Below are 18,195 nucleotides of genomic sequence, written 5' to 3'. Positions count from 1 at the left end.
TGGAAGCGCGTGAAACGCCTGTGTAACGAGTTGCTCTCACCAAACAGTCATTGGAGGTGGGTGCACGGAGGCTCGATGAGGGGAGATGCTCATACAAACGTCAGATGCGATCCCGTAGGATCGGGGTCGCTCTTCCTTTGCTCACATGCAAGTGTAGGCTTGTTCTTGAACAGGCTAAGGGCAGAGGGGCGGGTATCCACGAAAATGATGACCTCGTTTGTTAGGGATGGATTATTTGCTCTTTCTGCGAATGAGACAAGACTTTCAGAATAGTCTTTTCTGAACAGATTAGTTTGCTCTCGGGCATCAAAGTTATGTACTGTGAAGACGTGAGGCCCTTCACAACCCCAAACCTCTGTAAATGAGGAAAGACAAGGAAGAAAGAAACCTCAAGATGCTGCCTGTTTAATAAGATACAGCCTGGCTTAGTCCGGGGAGCATCAGATGCTTCATCTTCACGTCCTGAGTTCGAGCCCCATGGGTGATGTAGAGTTCGCTTAAAATATATTTTTTTAGTTTTTAAAAAAAGAAAAAGAACACTAGCTCACACACAGCTGTGGGCCAAAGAGCCTGTGGTCCCTCCTCCTCAGGAGCTGGCCCCGGGTCCAGAGGAGGCATCTGATGTCTCCGTGGGGGACACTTCTTGGTGAATCTCTTTGCTTTGGTGTAGACACAGCCCGATGTGTGTCCGTGCACGACGGGTGCTCCCCCGTTGAGGATGCTCGGAAGGGGCCTGCTGGTCACCATCGGCTGGTTACCCTCCGCCCACGGTCTTGCAGACACAGCTGCCCCTGCAAAGCCAGGTCTCCTGCTCAAAGAACTCGTTAAGAGATTCAACTTTCAGGTGCAGACATTTCATTCCATTTCCAGGTGAGCTTTTACTGTGGAACAGAGCAAGCTTCACATCGCTGTCACCGAACTCAAACCTTGCTTGCTAATTCTCTCACCCTGTATCGCTCCTAGAGTGCCCCCCAGAGAATACTTGTCCGTGTTCCCTCTTCAGTGTTCACTTTCTCACTCTGGTGACCAGCCGAGCTCTGGGCCGTCTGATACTTCCCGTGGCTGGCTTGCTCCCCACTCTGGGCTCCAGCCTTCAGAACCAGGGTGAACTGTTCATCTTCATCCCCGTCTAAGGCAAAGCATTTTCCGAGCCCCCCGAGCCGTCTGGTATTGTCTGCTCTGCTCTTGGAGCTCTCCGTGTCGCTGACTTAGCCTTCCGCTCTTGGCGGCAGCTGCTCCGTGCTCTCTGTGCTCGAGACGTGTACTCTGACGTACACTCTGTGCTCTTCGTCGTGTGACTTACTCTCCTGAGCCCCACAGACCTTGTACTTGACCTTCTCTTGGCTTATTAGTAAGATATCTTCACTTCCTCAGGTTTAAAGAATTCTCTGCAGACCCTTACAACATTTCTATAGATTCCTGACTTTTCAACCTCATGTCCTTTTTTAAAAAAGATTTTATTTATTTATTTGAGAGAGAGAGAGAAAACACAAGTGGGGGAGGGGCAGAGGGAGAGGGAGAACCAGACTATCCATTGATGTGGGACTCGAACCCAAGACCCTGGGATCATGACCTGAGCTCCAGGCAGATGCTTAACTGACCGAGCCACCCAGGTGTCCTGACTTTTCAACCTCGTGTCCTTTCTTATTAGCTGTTAACCCTTGCCTTCAAAGGCAACCACATTGTTACTGGCTCAGATGGGATTCTTTAAGCCCTCTGCTCTGTCTTTCCAGACGTAAGCCAAACCATTCCCGCAGAGAGTCGTGTGGGGTTTCTAGATTTCCCATAGAGGTTTTGCTGTTTCTCTCATGTTTTAACATTCTAACATTTACCGTCAACTCCTCTCAAACTCGACGGCTGTCCACATGGACACAAGCATAGCACCCCTGCCAACAACCTGAAACCCTCTTCAAACCCACTGGCTCCCATGGTCTCTGGGTCCACACTCCCTGGTGGCCTCTTTCCTTCCTCCGGTGCGATGCCTTCCCCTATTCCCTTGTGCACTGCTGATGCAAGCTCCTGGTGTCTTTTGGGTTGTGTGTCTTCTGTTGAGTAAATTTCACAGCACTTTTCAACTGGCCCAGCAAGTGGCCAGTGGGACAATCTGCTTGCTGCCCTGAAGAGTTCGTGTTCTTGATAAAATAGATCCTTTTTTTTTTTTTTTTTTTTTTTTAACACCGTCCTGCTCCTTATCTGTAATCTGGTACTGTCTCTGCAAATCTTGGATGCTCTGAGGAGTGAGAAGGCTGGTCTGAGACTCAGGAACATTCATCTATCTCGCCAGCTCTTCCTCAGTTTCATCTTTTATTCCATGGTGTGCCCTATTGCTGTCTTTGGAGAAGACGCTGGGGTTCAGGATACCTCTTGAGCTCGGGCGAAGGGATGTTTCCCAGCTCCTTTCTCTGGGCGCCTCCTTCATACCTTGTCACCACAAGCTCAACTTGAGGAGCCCCTTGAGAACTGTGGAAACTCCCATTTCCTTGTGACGACAGATCAGTGCTGCCCGTGCCCAGGTTTACGGCTGGACGAGTCACTGATGCGAGACGGGGAGCTCCGGCCGCACAGCCCTCTGGACAGTTGAGGCAGGTGTGAGATAAAGTCCTTACGATTTTAGAGATGTTTTGCAGTAGAAAGGTTTTGTAGAATCCCCCTGATCCATTCGGAAGTCTTAACAAAGGTTGTTTCATGCCCTTGATGTGGTCTTCATCCCACAGCTGTGCCGTTCGAGCAGTGCTCCTGATTTGCTTTTGGCCCAAGCTGGACAGACTGGACGTGAGAAATGATTCCCTAGCAAGTTCTGGAACCTGTAAATTCCCTCTATGTTTTGCTTGGAGACTGGCCCGTTCCTTTTTTGGCTCATCTCTTACTGTGTTACCACCTGCTGCTGACAGCCTTTCAGTCCTCGGTGCGGGCACCAGCTGCCCAGTTCCGCGCGCTCCCCGATGACTTCCCTAACTTCCCAGTTACCACAGGTAAACAGTTTTACCAAACGTTTTGTGCTGGTGAGCATGGGTCGCCACACCCCCAGATCTAAAGCGTTCCTGGCCTTCCACCAGCCATCCCAAAGCGAACCTCACATGGTTCAGTTTCTGGCTACGGGGGCGTCGCACTTCTAGGTACCAGTCTCCATAGCGATTTGCTTTTGCTGCAGAGCGACCCCCAGAAGATCTCAGTGACATGACGCGGTGCCCGTGGGCCTGCAGGCAAAGCTCCCTTTGTCACCGCAGTTCTGCGGGTCGGCTGCCAGGGCTCTGCTCCTTCCGTGCACCTTCTGGGCCCAGAAGGGAAGAGTCCAGCGACATTCTCGAGGAAGTGGCTGAAGCCTTGTCTCCCCACCAACACATTGTCCCTCTTGCCCACATCCCACTGGACAAAGTAGGTCACACGGCTAATCTGGGGACGTGAAAAGAGAGAAAGGAGACTCTGCCTTTGTGGGGAGGAGCTGAGCAGTGCCACGGTGAAGGGCGCAGGTACAGGCAAGAGTAAAGAGGCCGATAATGCAGCAGTCACGGTCTGCCCTCGTGGGAACAAATGATCCCAGCGTCGGACTCAGCACTCGGCCTCGTGACCTCCGCCACTTCTGGACGCCACTCTAGCAGATAAAAGGTTTTTGCCCCACCCCGCGGGCCCTACGAACAAGAGACAATCACAGTACATATTCCCATTCCCAGCAGTCGCCGGCCCACAGCAGGTGTCGCTGGCCCTGTCCTCCGGCGGAAGATGTGCCTGCACAGCCCCGCTCCTGCGCCCACAGGAGGCTCCCGAACCATTGCTCCCCTGGCTTGCCCTATTCTGGACTATTGTGTGCTCTGTGGCCCAGCCGACCTACGATCCACACAGACACTCCAGCTTCGACTCGACCCGCATTTCTGCCCATGGCGAATCTTCTCCTGGGGTTTTCTTCTTACACTCGGGCGTCGAGATTTAAAGTGCACTGGCTGTAGGAAGCACCGCTACATCTTGCTTTCGCTCCACGTCTGACAGCCCATGCCTTTGCTGTGTTTAGACGGCTCGCACGGACTCTAATTCTCGACAAGCCTGAGTTTAAAATCACCAGCTTGCTATTTGTTTTCCAATTGGCCCATCTTTTTCAACTTTTTCCTCCTTGTTTAGAACTGAATATTTTCTATAATTCCCGTCTACCTCCTTTGTTGACTTCCGAGCTGCAATTCTGTTATTTTCAAGTTGATGGCACTTACCTTCCTCTCATCCCTGCCGACGCTCCAGGGACAGTGCCCCGCCTCCCGGTAGCGTGGCCACCTTACTCTGCGGTGGCTACATGTCTCCCTACCCCAAGGCTCTGCAGTCATATATTTGTTTAACATGTTATAAACCCACATGGCATTGCTATGCTTACATAAAATTTATTTGATAAAATACTAACTCTTTGCAGGCTAATGATATCATAGTTTTATACTAATATGTTTGAAAAATTAAAAACAATACATTTATTTATAATTCCTAATGTGAAATCATTTTTTAAAAGATTTATTTATTTATCTGAGAGAGAGAGAGAGGCAGAGAGAGGGAGACAAGCAGATTCCCCACATGTGGGCCTCAATCCCTGAACCAAAATCAAGAATTGGACATTTAACCGACTGAGCCATCCAGGCACCCTAGAAATTATTTTTTAAATTTTTATTTATTTATGTATTTGACAGAGAGAGGGATAATGAGAGTAGAACACAAGCAGGGGCAGTGGCAGAGGGAGAAGCAGACTTCCCACTGAGCAGGGAGCCCGACGTGGGACCCGATCCCAGGACCTCAAGACCATGACCTGAGCTGAAGGCAGAAGGTTTAACCCACTGAGCCACCCGGGTGGCCTAGCCTCTTCTGTTTTTATATGAGAAAAAATTTAGAATTATAAACGTATTTAGATATGAGAAAAATAAGCTTTTCTTCTCAAAACTATAGCTTTGGGAATTGAGGAGAAATGATTTTAATCACAAGCCACTTGCCGGTTTCTGGGTATACTTCCATAATCCAAATGCAGTGTTTTTATTATACAGCTCTATAATTGTCTAGCATGGGATAATGCATTTTTAAAAATATATATAATATTATGCCAAAAAATTAAAAGAATTGGGGATTTAGATCCCTTTAACTTTGTGTGAGCTTCTAGTTTTCCAGTTGGCTGTAATTTTAACCTGATTTCAGATGTGCCATCTTAATCTTGCACACATATCATGATTCACTTGCCCTTTTTCCTGGTCAGGAATGTGCTCATGACACATCTCCTTTTAAATACATATTTTGAAAAGTATTTTTCTTTTTAGAAGACATAATCCTTATCTATTACCACCACCTTCCCTAAAAAGAAAATGAATGAAACAGTCTGACCACAGACATTCAGAGTGGCAGGGAACAATGTTTAAAGGCCACTTTCACCTTGTATAGACCCTCTGGAGCCCCAAAGACAAGGAGGTCAGATTGTATAATTCCTTCTTAAAAAATTGGGCTATATATTTATTGTTCTTGAAAACTTTAAAACCTCCCTTAATCCTGGTAGAGAAACACCTCAGAGGACGTTCCCATTGCGTTCTGAGTCAGGACCGATGGCCAAGGATCTCGACTAGGTGTTCCTTCTATGCAGCCGTACCTTATTCTAAGGGTTCCATAAATAGAGCTGGCAACAATTTGTTTTATTGGATTGGAATCTTACCTACGATGCTATAGCACACGTCACTGTTTCTACCCACTTTCCAAGAGCTTTCTCTCTTTCATTTCTCACAACAGCCTTGATGGGCGAGCATTTTTGTCTCCGTCTTTGCAGATACGGAACTTGAATTCTTGGAGTGGGTAACTCTCACTCAAATCCAGGTCTTCTGGACCAAACTGCAGGCTCTTTGCACTATGCGGCTGTCACTGCCCCGTGGCACAACCAGAAAAACACTGTTTGGTTTATATAAATAGCCCCTGCAGACAGGGCCATATGACTCAGTCTCCCTGTGGCCCCTGGCCATGCGCTCTAGAACCTTCCACCCAGCCTCCTCTTATGCCTTCAGGTTAGTCCTGGAGTCCTGACACTTGCTGGCCTGCAAGCGGATGGCCGCTGGGGTGGACCCTAGGAGGACAAGACCCTGGCAGCCGCCTTCACAGAGCCGGGTGGACTCCCAGCGCTGTGGGAGCCCAAGGGGCTGTCCACGCCCTCAAATCCCAGCCTTCTCCAGCAGCCTCTGCTGGCACCGCGGCCGGGCAGAGCCACAGTGCAGACCAGGGCCAGCTTCATCTCCCAGTTCTATCTGGGCAGCAGTTTACTGAAAAAATATGCTTCTAATGCGTCTGTCGATAAATCGTCTGATTTAGGACGTATCTGCATGCAAGTGGCATTAAATCTAGTAGTTGTGACATCGAGGAAAACTTTCAAGGGCAAAATGGCTGAGGAGAACCATGTCCCACGTGGACGGCAGGCAACAGTACTCTAAATTCTCAGCCCTCCGCACTGAGTTCTGGGTTCACACCCAGTAAGCCAAGTGGATCAGTGCGTGTCCCAGAAGGGCAGGTAGACCTGAGCGCTGGACTGTGACCCTGGCAATGATAGGGCATGAGTTCAGTACGGTAACTCATAAGTGAGCAATGCTGACCTTTAAACACTTCCCCCACTTCTTCAGGAGGGTTCAAAGCCCCTTAGCCTTATTCCTCTTAACCTCCAACGTCCATGATACCACGTGCATCCATAATGCCGCCCTACTGGCCGAGCTCCAGTGGCCGGGCCATCCACGCTCTCAGCAAGCAGAGCTTCTGAATGTATTAAGCCCCGAAGAGTAGCATCAAATGAAGGATTCAGCCACTAGATGGAGAAATTGCCCCGATCAAGCACAAAGCACCATGCTGGTTCTCCGCTGGGAACACAAGCAGGAAAGATACTTAGAAATGCCATATTGTCCAAACATACTAGCTGTAAGTTTTTGTCAATTCATTGGATCTGCTTTTCTTTGAATTGCTTGAATCGGACACACATCTCACGCTCGTCTTTACTGTTCTATGCTGTCGCTATCCGCGATTCAGTGCTGGCTACCTAATCTCTTGAAAATCACTTGTCATCTTTTGCATGTTTGTGGTAATTAGCATTGAGTAAATACATGTGGATTCCGCTCGCTGCTCACTGGAGAAAGTATCAGGGTTCACAACAGATTTAAAAATGCCCGTTTGGGACAAGGTCCTCACACCAGCCATCACCAAATCCCGCCCCAAAAGAGAAGTCTAGATAATAACTAAACCAGCCAAATTCAGATATTGCCTTTATTTTGCAGAAAATGTTTCCTGCTGATTGTCTTTGGCTACTTAGAAGAAAAATATAAACAATCATAGGTTTAACAATACGAGAGGTTAACTACCTATGCTGGGAACAAACCTTCTAGCAGGCAGAGCAGGCAAAGCTGCGTTTCAACTACAATCTGCGGTCCTCAGCTGTGATGACAGGATTCTGTCCCCGTCCCAGCGCAGCTCGCGCCGTGGCCCCGGCCACAAAGGGCCTGGAAACTACCGCCAAGCAAAGGCAGGGAATTAAGTGTGCTTTTTACCTTGCCCAAGTAGGACCGCTGGAGTTTATAGACTCCGATGGGCCAAGTCGCCCATGTGCCCTAGAGAGGCAGACAGTTTCTGGACCCCAGAATATCATTTTTACTGTGAATCGCGGTAAGTCCGGCCAGCGGCGAGGCTTCCGGACCGAATGCACCTGCGCACCCCAGCGGCCGCGGACCGCGGGCACCGCGCTCCCCAGAACGGCAGGACGCGGCCCCTCCTCTTGCTTTAAAGGGAGGGTGGTGGGGACCATTTCCTCCCCTGGACCCACGAGCTGCCGCGTTGTACCCCGAACGGCAACCAGGTCCGCAGCGGAGGCCGCACACGAAGTCCGGCGTCTGTGCCAGCGCAGGCCTCGCTTCACATGGAAGGTGGCGACACCGGCGTCCACGAGGCTAGGAGACGGGCCTGCGCCGCCGCGTCGTACTGGCTGTCGGGAATGTCTGTGGCCGTGGGGGCCCCTTCGTAGAGCGGGGATCCGGACGAGGAGGAGGCCTGCCCCGGGTGGGTGAGAGGCGCGGCGTGCGCCGGCGAGCCCCGGAAGAACTGCGCGCCCAGCCCGTTGGCCATCGCCGCCGGCGGGGCCCCGGGCGTGATGGCGCCGTTGCTCACGGACCACAGGCTGGGGTACTGGCTGCAGAGAAACGGACACGCTCAGGCCACCGGAGACGCGGAGAGACGCGGAGAGAGTCCAGACGGCGCACGGGGACCCCGACCCCGAGACCCCCTCCCCCGATTGGCGCCCTGGACGGGGCCGTCCCCGCAGGCCGTTCGCTCTGTTGGGTGCGCAGAGCCACTGTCCCCTCCCGCGGCCAGAAACCGAAGTAGCGGACGGACCGCCCCGCAGAGCTTGCCGAGCGCCCGCGCTCAGGCCGTCGTCTGGGGCTCGGGACCAGACACCCTGAGCGGTCCCAGGGGACATGCCCAGGCTGTGTTCATTGGCCCCGCTGCGCTGCTGGGCTCTTGCCGCGGACACAGCACCCTCCCGGACAGCAGGGTACCAAAAGTGCCCGACGCGGCGCCGTCCCCCGCGCCACCCGGTGCAGCAGCAGGTCCGCGGGACACCGCGCAGGGCGAGCAGCCCGGAGCCAGACCCCGGCGCAGATCCCAGCGCGGCCCTTCACGGGCTTTGTCGGGCCCCCTGGGCTGCGGCCACTTTCCAGCCTGTTTCCCGACCCACGGCGGAAGCCGCTGGACACAGATTTAAACCGCATCCGACTACGCTAACGTTGCTTTGAGAAAATGTCTTTCTACAGAAGAACGTCCGAGTTGAGCTGTGCTGTTTACCAAGCCCCGGCCGTATTTCAGGTGTATCTGACCTCGAAAACAAACCTGAGCCAAACAAAGTAGTTTACTGTCCCCTACACGGAGAGAAGAAACAGCGCTGAGATGCCCCATCAGAATGGGAGGGCTGTGGGACTGCAGGGACCCCCGGGGCCAGCGGTTTGCAACCTGCAGGTTAGTCCGTTTAATGGTCTGCAGGTTCTGAGCCACCACTGGCCCTTGAACAGCTGGCTGCTTTGTGCACTGTTCGCTTAGTATTTTAAGAGCAGACAATTAGGGGCACCTGGGTGGCTCAGCGGGTTAAGCCTCTGCCTTCAGCTCAGCCGGGAGCCTGCTTCCTTCTCTCTCTCTGCCTGCCTCTCTGCCTGCTTGTGATGTCTCCCTCTCTATCTCTGTCAAATTAATAAATAAATAAATCTTTTAACAACAACAAAAGTAGACACTTAGATTCTCATTATAAAGGAATTTTTTCCTAGCCAAAAGAATTAAGATTTGGGGCATATTTTGGTATTCTATATACAATAAATCACACTGCTTTCGTAGTCAAGATAACCTGTCTACAGACTCACTTTGCTGTGAGCCAACAACCTGTTAAATCGTTTAATGTCTCTGAGCCTGTTTCTTCAGAAAACAAAAGTTGACTTTCAACTTTGACTTCTTTTTTTAATAACCCTATGAAAAACAGCAATACATTTACCAATCAGCTTGATTTGTAAGGAGATCTCCCTGTACATTATTTTCAAGCTAATAATAAAATATTCATGGTTCTTTACTAGTTATCGGCATATATGTTCAGGACTTTGATCCTGTAGCCACAGAAAAGCCAACACTTTTTTTCCCCGTAATTTACTAGCTCTTGTCAAAACTGGTTCTAGAAACATATCTTCAAATTTCACCTGCTGACCCTAACAACTCTGTAAAGACAAGCTGAGGACAGGTGATACAGCATATTTTTTTCTTGTAGAAATGAGGCTCAGAGAATTTAGGAGACTTGTCCCCTATAGGAACTAGGAAGTATCAGAGCTGGGATGAGGGTCCTGGTTTCCATCTGTCACAGCCCAGCTGCACACCTGCCATCCGAGGGCCACCAGTTCTCCCGGAAGACAGACTGGAACACTAACACACCGTCATGTAACCTGGGATCCCAGGTTAGTGACAGAACTGCCAATGACAGCCCGGCTGCCCACAGTGAGCAGCAGAATAGAAATCCATGGGTGGGAACGGTGTGATGTCACCCTCACGACCCCGGGACAGCGCACCTCATGTCCAGACATGTGTTACCTGGAGCTGGTGGGCGGGCCGGCGCCGTGGCTCATGGGGAGCATGCCGGTGTGGGCAGGGGTCCCAAGGCTGGGCCAGCTCTCGTGGGATTGGAGCATGGACAAACACGCCGATGGATTGTCAGAATAGGCTGCGGGCAAAAGAAAGCATCATTAGTGGGGCGGGCGGGCTTCCAAGAGTGTCAGGATGCAGCGAAACACTAGCAACAAGTGGAGCTACCCCGCACCCGAGACAGAAGGGGTGCGGCATGGAACAGAAGGCTGTCCAGCCTGCCTGGGGGCTCCGTCGGGGAAGCTGCTGCCTTCAGCTCCGGTCAGGATCCTGCTGGGATCGGTTCTGCATCGGGCTCCCTGCTCGGCCTGGAGCCTGCTTCTCCCTCTCCCTCTGCCTGCTGCTCCCCCTGCTTGTGCTCTTGCTCTCTCTCAAATGAATAAGTAATTTTTTTTTAGAATAAAAAAAAAAGAAGACTATCCATTGACCCATTTAATTGGTCATCAAAGGCAAATAATTATGGTCAAATGTATATATTAGAAAATAAATTCCAGTAAACCCAAGCTTTTTCTTTATCTTCAGATCAACAGATGCCCTGTAGAAAAGGAATCCTACGATCACTTGATTGGGAATTAATTATCTTTAAAAATAAACATAAATATAACTTTAACCTGCCTTTTTCCAAATTTTTATTTCTTAAGAGATGAAAAGATCTTGGGACACCTGGGTGGCTCAGTGGGTTAAAGCCTCTACCTTCAGCTCAGGTCATGATCCCAGGGTCCTGGGATCGAGTCCCACATCGGGCTCTCTGCTCAGCAGGGAGCCTGCTCCCCCCACCCTCTGCCTGCCTCTCTGCCCACTTGTGATCTCTCTCTGTCATATAAATAAATAAAATCATTTAAAAAGAGAGAGAGAGAGAGATGAAAAGATCTTAAAAAGCATTACTCTGGGCAAGACGAAAATATGATCTTCTAGCCTCTGAGTCTGGCCGCTGGTTGAACAAGAAAGACCCCATGACTATTTCTTTACCAAATCAGCTCCTTTCATTTCAAATCAGCTTTAATTGTTTAATTGTTTTATGGTGTTCATTAGCCATGTTCCTCCTTTTAGGGCCAGACAAAATTAAGTCTGGGCATACGTGGCTTTAGAGGAAGCTAGACAAATGGATCCTAATGGTCCGGCCCTGCGTCCGTCATCTGTAAGCACACATCGGGCTCCTGGAGCCGCTCATTCGGTGTGCCTGGGCCAGGTTCGAGGTGACGCTGCTGCAGGTCCAGGCACCACACGTGGAGAAACAAACTTAGCGGATCAGTGGGAGAATCACGGGCGGTCGTGCAGGGGTCTGGCCAGTAATCCTTACGCCTGCAGGACCCAACATCGTCACCTGGGAGAGGTTCCTGAAACACCCAAACGTGGGAACCTAGAGACAAACCCACAGTTCTGGGTGGAAAAGCTCCAGCAGTCGCTGAGTGCATTCGGAACCACAAGCCCCTGGCTGGACCTCACGGGGCTGAGCCAGCAGCAACAGCACGGACCTGAAATAAAGGTCCCTCTCGAGCCACTGAAGACCTGGCCTGGGCGTGCGCTCCGGAAGAGGCCCTCCCCCGCCCCCGGATCTCTGGAGTCCGTCCTACAGATGCCTTCCTGCACGGTGGCTTCCATCCACCCCCACACCCAGGCCGACTCCGACGCAAGACTTACTTGGAGAATTATTCCGGTGTGCGTAAGGGCTGGGGTAGGGGGTTGGCCGGTGGTTCCTTAGGGCAGGGTACCTTTCACAGCCGTGCGTGGAGGGAAGAGAGAGGGGCCCTCCGAACTGAGGGTGGGGGGTGGCGGGTGGGCACAGGCTGCTGGTTCCAGGGATGAGCCACCCCCCTGCTGTGAGAAAAGAATGCTGAGTAACTGGCCTTTGCCTTGCCTGCATCAATTTAAAGGACGGACAGGAGAGCTGAGACTCGGAGTCTGGGACTAGAACTCTTCCTGAAGGGTCCCCGACCAAGTGAGGTCTCCTAGTCCAAGTCTTAAGGCATCTGGGTTTCAGCTCCACAGCAGAGGCCACAGGTTGACAGGATTTCCAAACCCACAGAGCACCTGAGAAAGGCTGGGGACCCCAGCCCTGGCCAACGCCTACTGCTTCTTCACCCACTCCTTCTCAAACCTGCCAGAATCTTCCCAGGCCCGTCAGCTTCCAGGCCCTAACTGCTGAGCATGAAAAATCCCAGAAACACGAAATTCAGAGCCAGATGAGCTCAAGACACACGGGGTGAGTCCGGCCCGTGGCGCCCCCGGCCTCCATCCGGCTGCTCCGACCACCTCCCCAGGACGGGGAGCTGTGTCCTGGCTGGGCGTGTGCTGTTTTCTGCCCACTTTCCTTCTGCTTTAGGCTCGCCTTCTCCCCGCCGTGCACATCCGCCAGAAAACCATCCCGACGCCGCCACTTCTCACACTCCAATCTCTTCTCTAGTCACTGCTTTTAAGTTTATTGTTGCTGTTGCTTTAAATTCAGAAAAGTAACCCCCAAGAGGACAACTACTCTGGCTGTAATTTCCGACAAACAACCTTCAGACAACACTGAAATGAGGGAAAGGTCCGGATCTGCCCACAAAGCCTGCCCCCTTCACGTGCCCAAATGATGGCACCCCGAGCCCCTTAGGGGAGCTGTTGGTTAAATTAGTGCAACAGACGATTAACGGACAGAGAACACAAAATGAGTGTCGGCGGGAGGTGCCACGCTGGTCCCCACAGCCTCCACAGGCGGCGGTGAGCCCTGACTCTCCCGATCATGTCCGTTGCCCAGGCTCCGAGCCCCTTCCCTGCACGGAGAGGGCGGCCACACGGGACTGTGTCTCCTACAGATGCTGCCCCACGGACCTGCGCCACTTTGTTCCGGCTCGTGGAACTCGGAAAGGAAGCTGGACCTACAGCACTTCCCCCAGCCTGCACGCCACCGTTCCCACCAGCAAAACCCGCCGGAGCTGCTGGGCCATTCCTGGAACCGAAATGGGCTTCAGGAGAAACCCGACCTGCTCATAAGCATCATCCCAAAGGCGGCCCTCCAGTCCGCCGCCAGTAACCCAGACAGAAACCATCTTCAAGTGCGGACGGCGAGGCCTTCTCCGCTTGCCCGACAGAGCAGAGTCCAACCCCCACCAAGACCTCCACACTCCGACCCAGCCATAGTGGGGTCTGCCTGGAAGCCGAACAACAGAGCCTGGGGGGATTGTCCCTGCGTTCTCCGTCCGTCCCACGTGCCAGAAGCGCATTCACAACCCTCAGGGAGAGCAGAGGCGAGTGGAGACCGGCCCTAACACAGCTCCGACAGCACGGGCCACGGAGGGCCACCTGGCGCCCGCCGGAAACGTGCTCTCGCTTGCACCCCCAGGGCTGGCTCTCAGCAGCCTAGTCCTGGAAGCAAGGGACGTGCGGCCAGAGTGCAACAAACCGTACATTGGGAGTAGGCGGACTGCTGGCTGTCTCCAGGTTCCTCCATCATATCTTTGTGATCACTTCTGTCAAAAAAGTGTAGAGTCGTCAAAAAGGAGAACATTCAGAAAATCAAATTTGCAGCAATATTTCTTCTTACTGTGTATTTCTTTGCCCAAAGGATATAGAATTCTCTCACCTTTCCTTTGCATCAAGGAAAGCTTTTGCAAATGGATTGTATTTAATTTTAAGAGCCGTGATCTGAAAAACAAGAAGCCACACCGACTGGTACACTTGTCCATCAGGCGGATGGTTTAATTTGGTCCCTAGAAACAGGGAAACATCAGTAACCCCCCCACCCCCACCCCCTTTAAATATTCAAACAGAATCAGACTTCTTCCAGATCTATTTTTCTATTTGGGTCTGAAGTGGCTCAGTAATTGTCATACTTCGCAAAGAATAGTACATTTATGGAAGTTCCTCAATGCTGCTTTTCTGAGTGGAATTCACAGTGAGTTCAACCTACTGCTGACGCCATTCTCTGTGCATAAATCAAACAAACAGAGCTCAAAGCATCACCAGAATCGGCTTAGGAAGTAGCTCAACTCTGACAACTTAACCAGCGAGTCACAAAATGTCTGTCCTTTGGGGTCAGACTTAGAGATGTACAGGCATGAACTGGGATTTTGTGTGCAGCTGCCCCTTCCGTTTGTAGGACCCTCCATACTGCCCAGGTTTGCAGGGTTGCCCCATACCCCTACCCTTCCAGGAAGATCTCCAACGATTTCCTCTCTCCTTCAACTTGTTCTTAAGAAATTCTCACAGTATTAACCTAAATATTTGGTTCTTTTTACTCGGAGGATTTAATAGATGGTTCTCGTTTTATAGATAGGTTTACAGAGGATTAAAGGAGAAACAGGTGGACAAGCACTTCTAGAACTTCTTCCCTCCACCCCAGTCTGATGGAGATAACAGATTACTTGAAAAGGCGAAACTTTTCGGTCTAAAGTCCGCCAACACATGGGCTGTCCGCATTCTTCACGACCTCCCAGGGCCCACGCCACCCCGCCCGCACACCTCCTCGTTCTGGTAAGCGGTCACGGCGATGAACTGGGTCTCAGGGAAGCAGTGGCTGGTGATCATCCGCTGTGCGCCCCCTACTCTCACTATGTGGATCCGGGGCTCGTACTTGTGTAAGGAGTTCAACATGATCTGCGGGAAGCCCACGGACAAGACCATCAGATCACAGGACATCCATCTGCCCTGCTGCTGAGGACAGAGGCATGTCCGAGCAGCCGCAGGCGCGGTCGCTCACAAGGAAGTGTCTTTGCTGCGGAGGCTGGTGGGTTTCCCTCCAGGTGCCGCTTCCCACGACTGATTTAGGAAAAGGAGTGTGAGGTGCTCCACAACAGGAAAGGCAATGAATGCCCGTCTGAGATCCTTTGACCTGCTGCATTAACGTTCTGAAGCTCCCAGCAATGCTAGAGACGCTTTAAAAGCCAGAGCTGGTTTGTGCTTTGCTTGAACATGGGGTCTCCCAGTAAAAATGCCCCAGGAAAGCCACCCTTAGAAGAGGACAAATCTACAAGTCTGTTCAGACCACGCAACAAACACCGTGGTGCAGGTTGAGCCTGAAAGTGCCCCTTGAACACCAAGGCTGCTCTTTTGTCTGCCCCTAGGGAAGCTGAAGGCTTCAATGCGCAAGTTCCAAAGCCTGAGACCCCCTGAGTCTCCAAAGGTGAAGCTCAGCACCGACCCCCTCTCCAGCTCTGCGCCCTGGTGCTGCCTTCATCAGGTTACTATAAACAACACTGATGGCTTAACAGAGGAAGGCTGTGATGTTTCTCCCGGACAGATGTCACCTCCCGCTCAAGCAGGTCCCCTCCACCACGAGGAAGTCCCTCTCCCCCCCTGCCCCCGCCATCCGCGCCACCACCACCCCCTCCATTACACCCACCTGACCCCCTCCGTTGAGTTTGTTGGTGAGCTTGACTTTGCTGAAGGAGACGGGCGCCTTCATCCAGTGGGCCCCGAAGTTGGGCGAGTCCGGGTGGATATAGACGCAGCTGGGCGCCTGGGGCTCGGGCTTGCCCCCGGGGACCCACTCTCCGTTCACGTACTTCCAGCGGTGGTTGTCAGCAGCCACGAAGTCCAGCAAGAAGGAGTACATGGCGTTGGGGTCCAGGCCAGACACATTCACCTTCAGCACCGGGAACATCCTCCTGCAAAGGAAGGGGGGCAGCTCTCGACCCCGGATCTGAGGCTTTAGACCTTTTGATGTGAGGCAGGAAGCTTGGGACAGAGGCATCTGTCATTTGGGGGCAAAGAAAAGCTCCCCAGCCCCCCTTCCCAGAGTCCCCCTAAGTCCCCAGCTTCCTCCACACTATCCCATGGCCCCAGGAGGCAGGGTCTGAAAGGACCCAGCCGAGGGTTCCCGCAAGCGGGCAGGGCGCGGGTCTGGGAGACTTCTCCCCAACTTCGGCGGAGAAAGCCCCAGAGAGTGACAATTAGGGGACGACGCTGGGCTCTGTCGCAGAGAGAGAGAGGGGAGCAAGAAGACCCCCACTAGGAGAAAACCGTCGGGCAGCGGGCAGCGGGCAGCGGGGAGCTTTGCCCCAGGCCTCCCCACCGGCGCACGCCCCTCTCCGGCGCGCCCACCTGCCGTTCTTGGTCACGATCATCTCGTTGGTGAGCTCCTTGAAGCGCAGCCACAGCTCGCTCTCCTCCAGCCCCACGCGCAGCTCGCGCTCCGTGGGGTCGCCCTTCTCGCTGCCCGCCTGCAGCTCGCTCTCCACGGCGCTCAGCAGGTGGTCCACGCGGTACTGCAGGCTCTTCCCCGCGCTCTCGGCGCCCGGGGAGCTCATCCTCCCGCCCGCCCCTCCCCACCGCCCCCCAAGCCCCGACTCGCTACGCGAGAGCCACCGTCACGCGGGTCAGCGGCCGCTTTCCCGAGACGGCGCCGGGGCTCCCAGCACTGGCCGCGGAGGAGGGCGCGGGCCGAGATCTGGGGGGGAGGGGGCGGGGCGAGGGGCGAGGGGGAAAGTGACTCCACTTGAACTCCCGCGCGGCACGGCCAGGGTAGGTCTCTGGGGCCAGAAACTGCGTCCCCTCCCATAAATAGAGCAGCGGCGGCCGCGGAGGGGGCCGGCGGATTGGGCCGCGCGCCCTTTGAAGTGCGGGGACAGCTGCCCATTGGCCGCGCGCGGCCATTTCAGACCCGGCCGGCGGGCTGGGGCGCCCGGGGGCCGACAATGGGCTCCCGCGCCTGTTTCATGCAAATCCCGGGCCGGGCCCCGCGCGCCCCGGCCCAGCCCCGACACCTCCGCCCTCCCCCAAATGTTTGCACCTCCATCAAAGCGGCGGGGCGGGCCGCGGGCGCGGGGGGTGGTGGAGGAGCCGGGCGCCCGAGCTCGCCCCGGCCCGCACGTCCCCGAGGGGCAGCCTGGCCGCCCGCGACGCGCCCCAGCTCTCGCACGGGTGCCAGCCTGGACCCCACCGCGGGCTCACCTGCGCCCGGCCGGAGGCCCTCCGCGCCCCGCCGGCGCACGGCGAGCCCAGCCTAGCGGAGGGCGCGCCCTGTCGGCTTCCCCCGGGTCCCGCGGGTCTCCCTCCTTTGAAGGCTCAGCGCTCCACCGCGGAGTCCGGTCCCGACACGTCCCTCGCCCCGCGGCGCTGCAGGTGGCTGCGCTAACACCGTGCAGCCCACCCCGGCGCCCCCCATCCCCGGTTCTCGCGCCTTCGCGGGTGTGGAAGGGGGAGCCCCGCGCCCGGAGTCTCTGCCCGAGGCTGAGCTCCGGGCCCGCAGTGGGAAATACTCAAAATTCAACCAAAAGAGCCCGTTTAGGAAGTTTTCCCGCTTCCCGTGTGAAAACAGGACGTTGATGGCGAGGTTTGCGTGGCTTCTGTGGGCTGATCTCTGTTTCTGTGGAAGGTGGGAGTGAGAAGGGGCTGGCCAGGGTGCTCTCGGGAGAGCAGGGTTTGGGGTGCGCCTCCCTGCCAGGCCCCGCCGGCCGCCGCGGCCGCCGGTGTGGGGAGCGGGTGGTTTATCACCTTTCGGTGAGAACCTCCGCGAGGAGAGCGAAGGAAAGGTGACAATGAGCAGGAAATAGTTCAATAAGGTCTCTTTAAACAGTAACATTTCTCCCGAAACTGGAGCCCAGGATGAGAAGAGGAAGCAGAAGCTCCGAGCGCTGGCTGTGAGCCTCGGAAGCCCTCGGTCACCACTCTAGCCTGAACGTGTGGTTCCAGACTGTATCCAGGTCTTCGCGCGCACCCCACCCCCGCACCCTACGGGAGCAGCCAGTGCAGGGGGGAAGCGCCCCATTTAGAACAGCCCTGCGCCCTAGCTAGGGGTCTCCCGGAAGGCCTTGGAATGTGCGCCCGGGCTACCCCTTTCCTGCCTGCGCCTGGCGCGCCAAGCCGCGGGAGGGATCCCGGCCGGGGGCGCACGACCCCGGCCTCTGCTTCCGGGAGCCGGCGCAGGGATTAAGGGCCTGCTGCCCCCGCCCCCCACCAGCTGGAGTGAGGATGCTTCCAGGGCTGATTTTGCGCCCCTTCCCAAATGAGCACTGGAGAGTCTGGAAGCCCAGCGCGCCTCGATACTATCAACATTTCTCAGTTTCTTTTGTTGTCTCAGATGCTTGCGATACCCGAGGGGATGACCGGAGTGGGGGAGTTTTTCTTCTGGAAAGA

General features: G+C 54.2%; 1 protein-coding gene across 4 annotated transcripts; it reads right to left on the bottom strand.

Annotated features, from left to right (window-relative positions):
- Positions 1-7,232: 7,232 nt before the first annotated feature.
- TBXT (T-box transcription factor T) lies at positions 7,233-16,729 on the bottom strand (the record flags this gene model as incomplete). 4 transcript variants are annotated; one of them, XM_082730244.1, is made up of 8 exons in its annotated part: positions 7,233-8,158; positions 10,090-10,219; positions 11,782-11,958; positions 13,528-13,589; positions 13,703-13,764; positions 14,581-14,715; positions 15,461-15,725; positions 16,162-16,729. In XM_082730244.1, the coding sequence occupies 8 exons, from the start codon at positions 16,365-16,367 to the stop codon at positions 7,885-7,887; spliced, it is 1,311 nt and encodes a 436-aa protein (XP_082586370.1). In that variant the 3' UTR covers positions 7,233-7,884. The 4 variants fall into 4 exon arrangements, with proteins under 4 accessions (XP_082586370.1, XP_082586371.1, XP_082586373.1 ...); XM_082730245.1 differs by having other exon boundaries at positions 11,782-11,955; positions 16,162-16,367; XM_082730247.1 differs by lacking the exon at positions 11,782-11,958 and having other exon boundaries at positions 16,162-16,367.
- Between the last annotated feature and the right edge of the window lie 1,466 nt (positions 16,730-18,195).

The sequence above is a fragment of the Mustela nivalis genome (genome assembly GCF_964662115.1).
Source record: "Mustela nivalis genome assembly, chromosome: 5".
In the NCBI taxonomy this organism is placed as follows: Eukaryota; Metazoa; Chordata; class Mammalia; order Carnivora; family Mustelidae; genus Mustela; species Mustela nivalis.
Note: the sequence above shows the minus strand (reverse complement) of the source record. Positions and strands in the feature narration are given on the sequence as shown.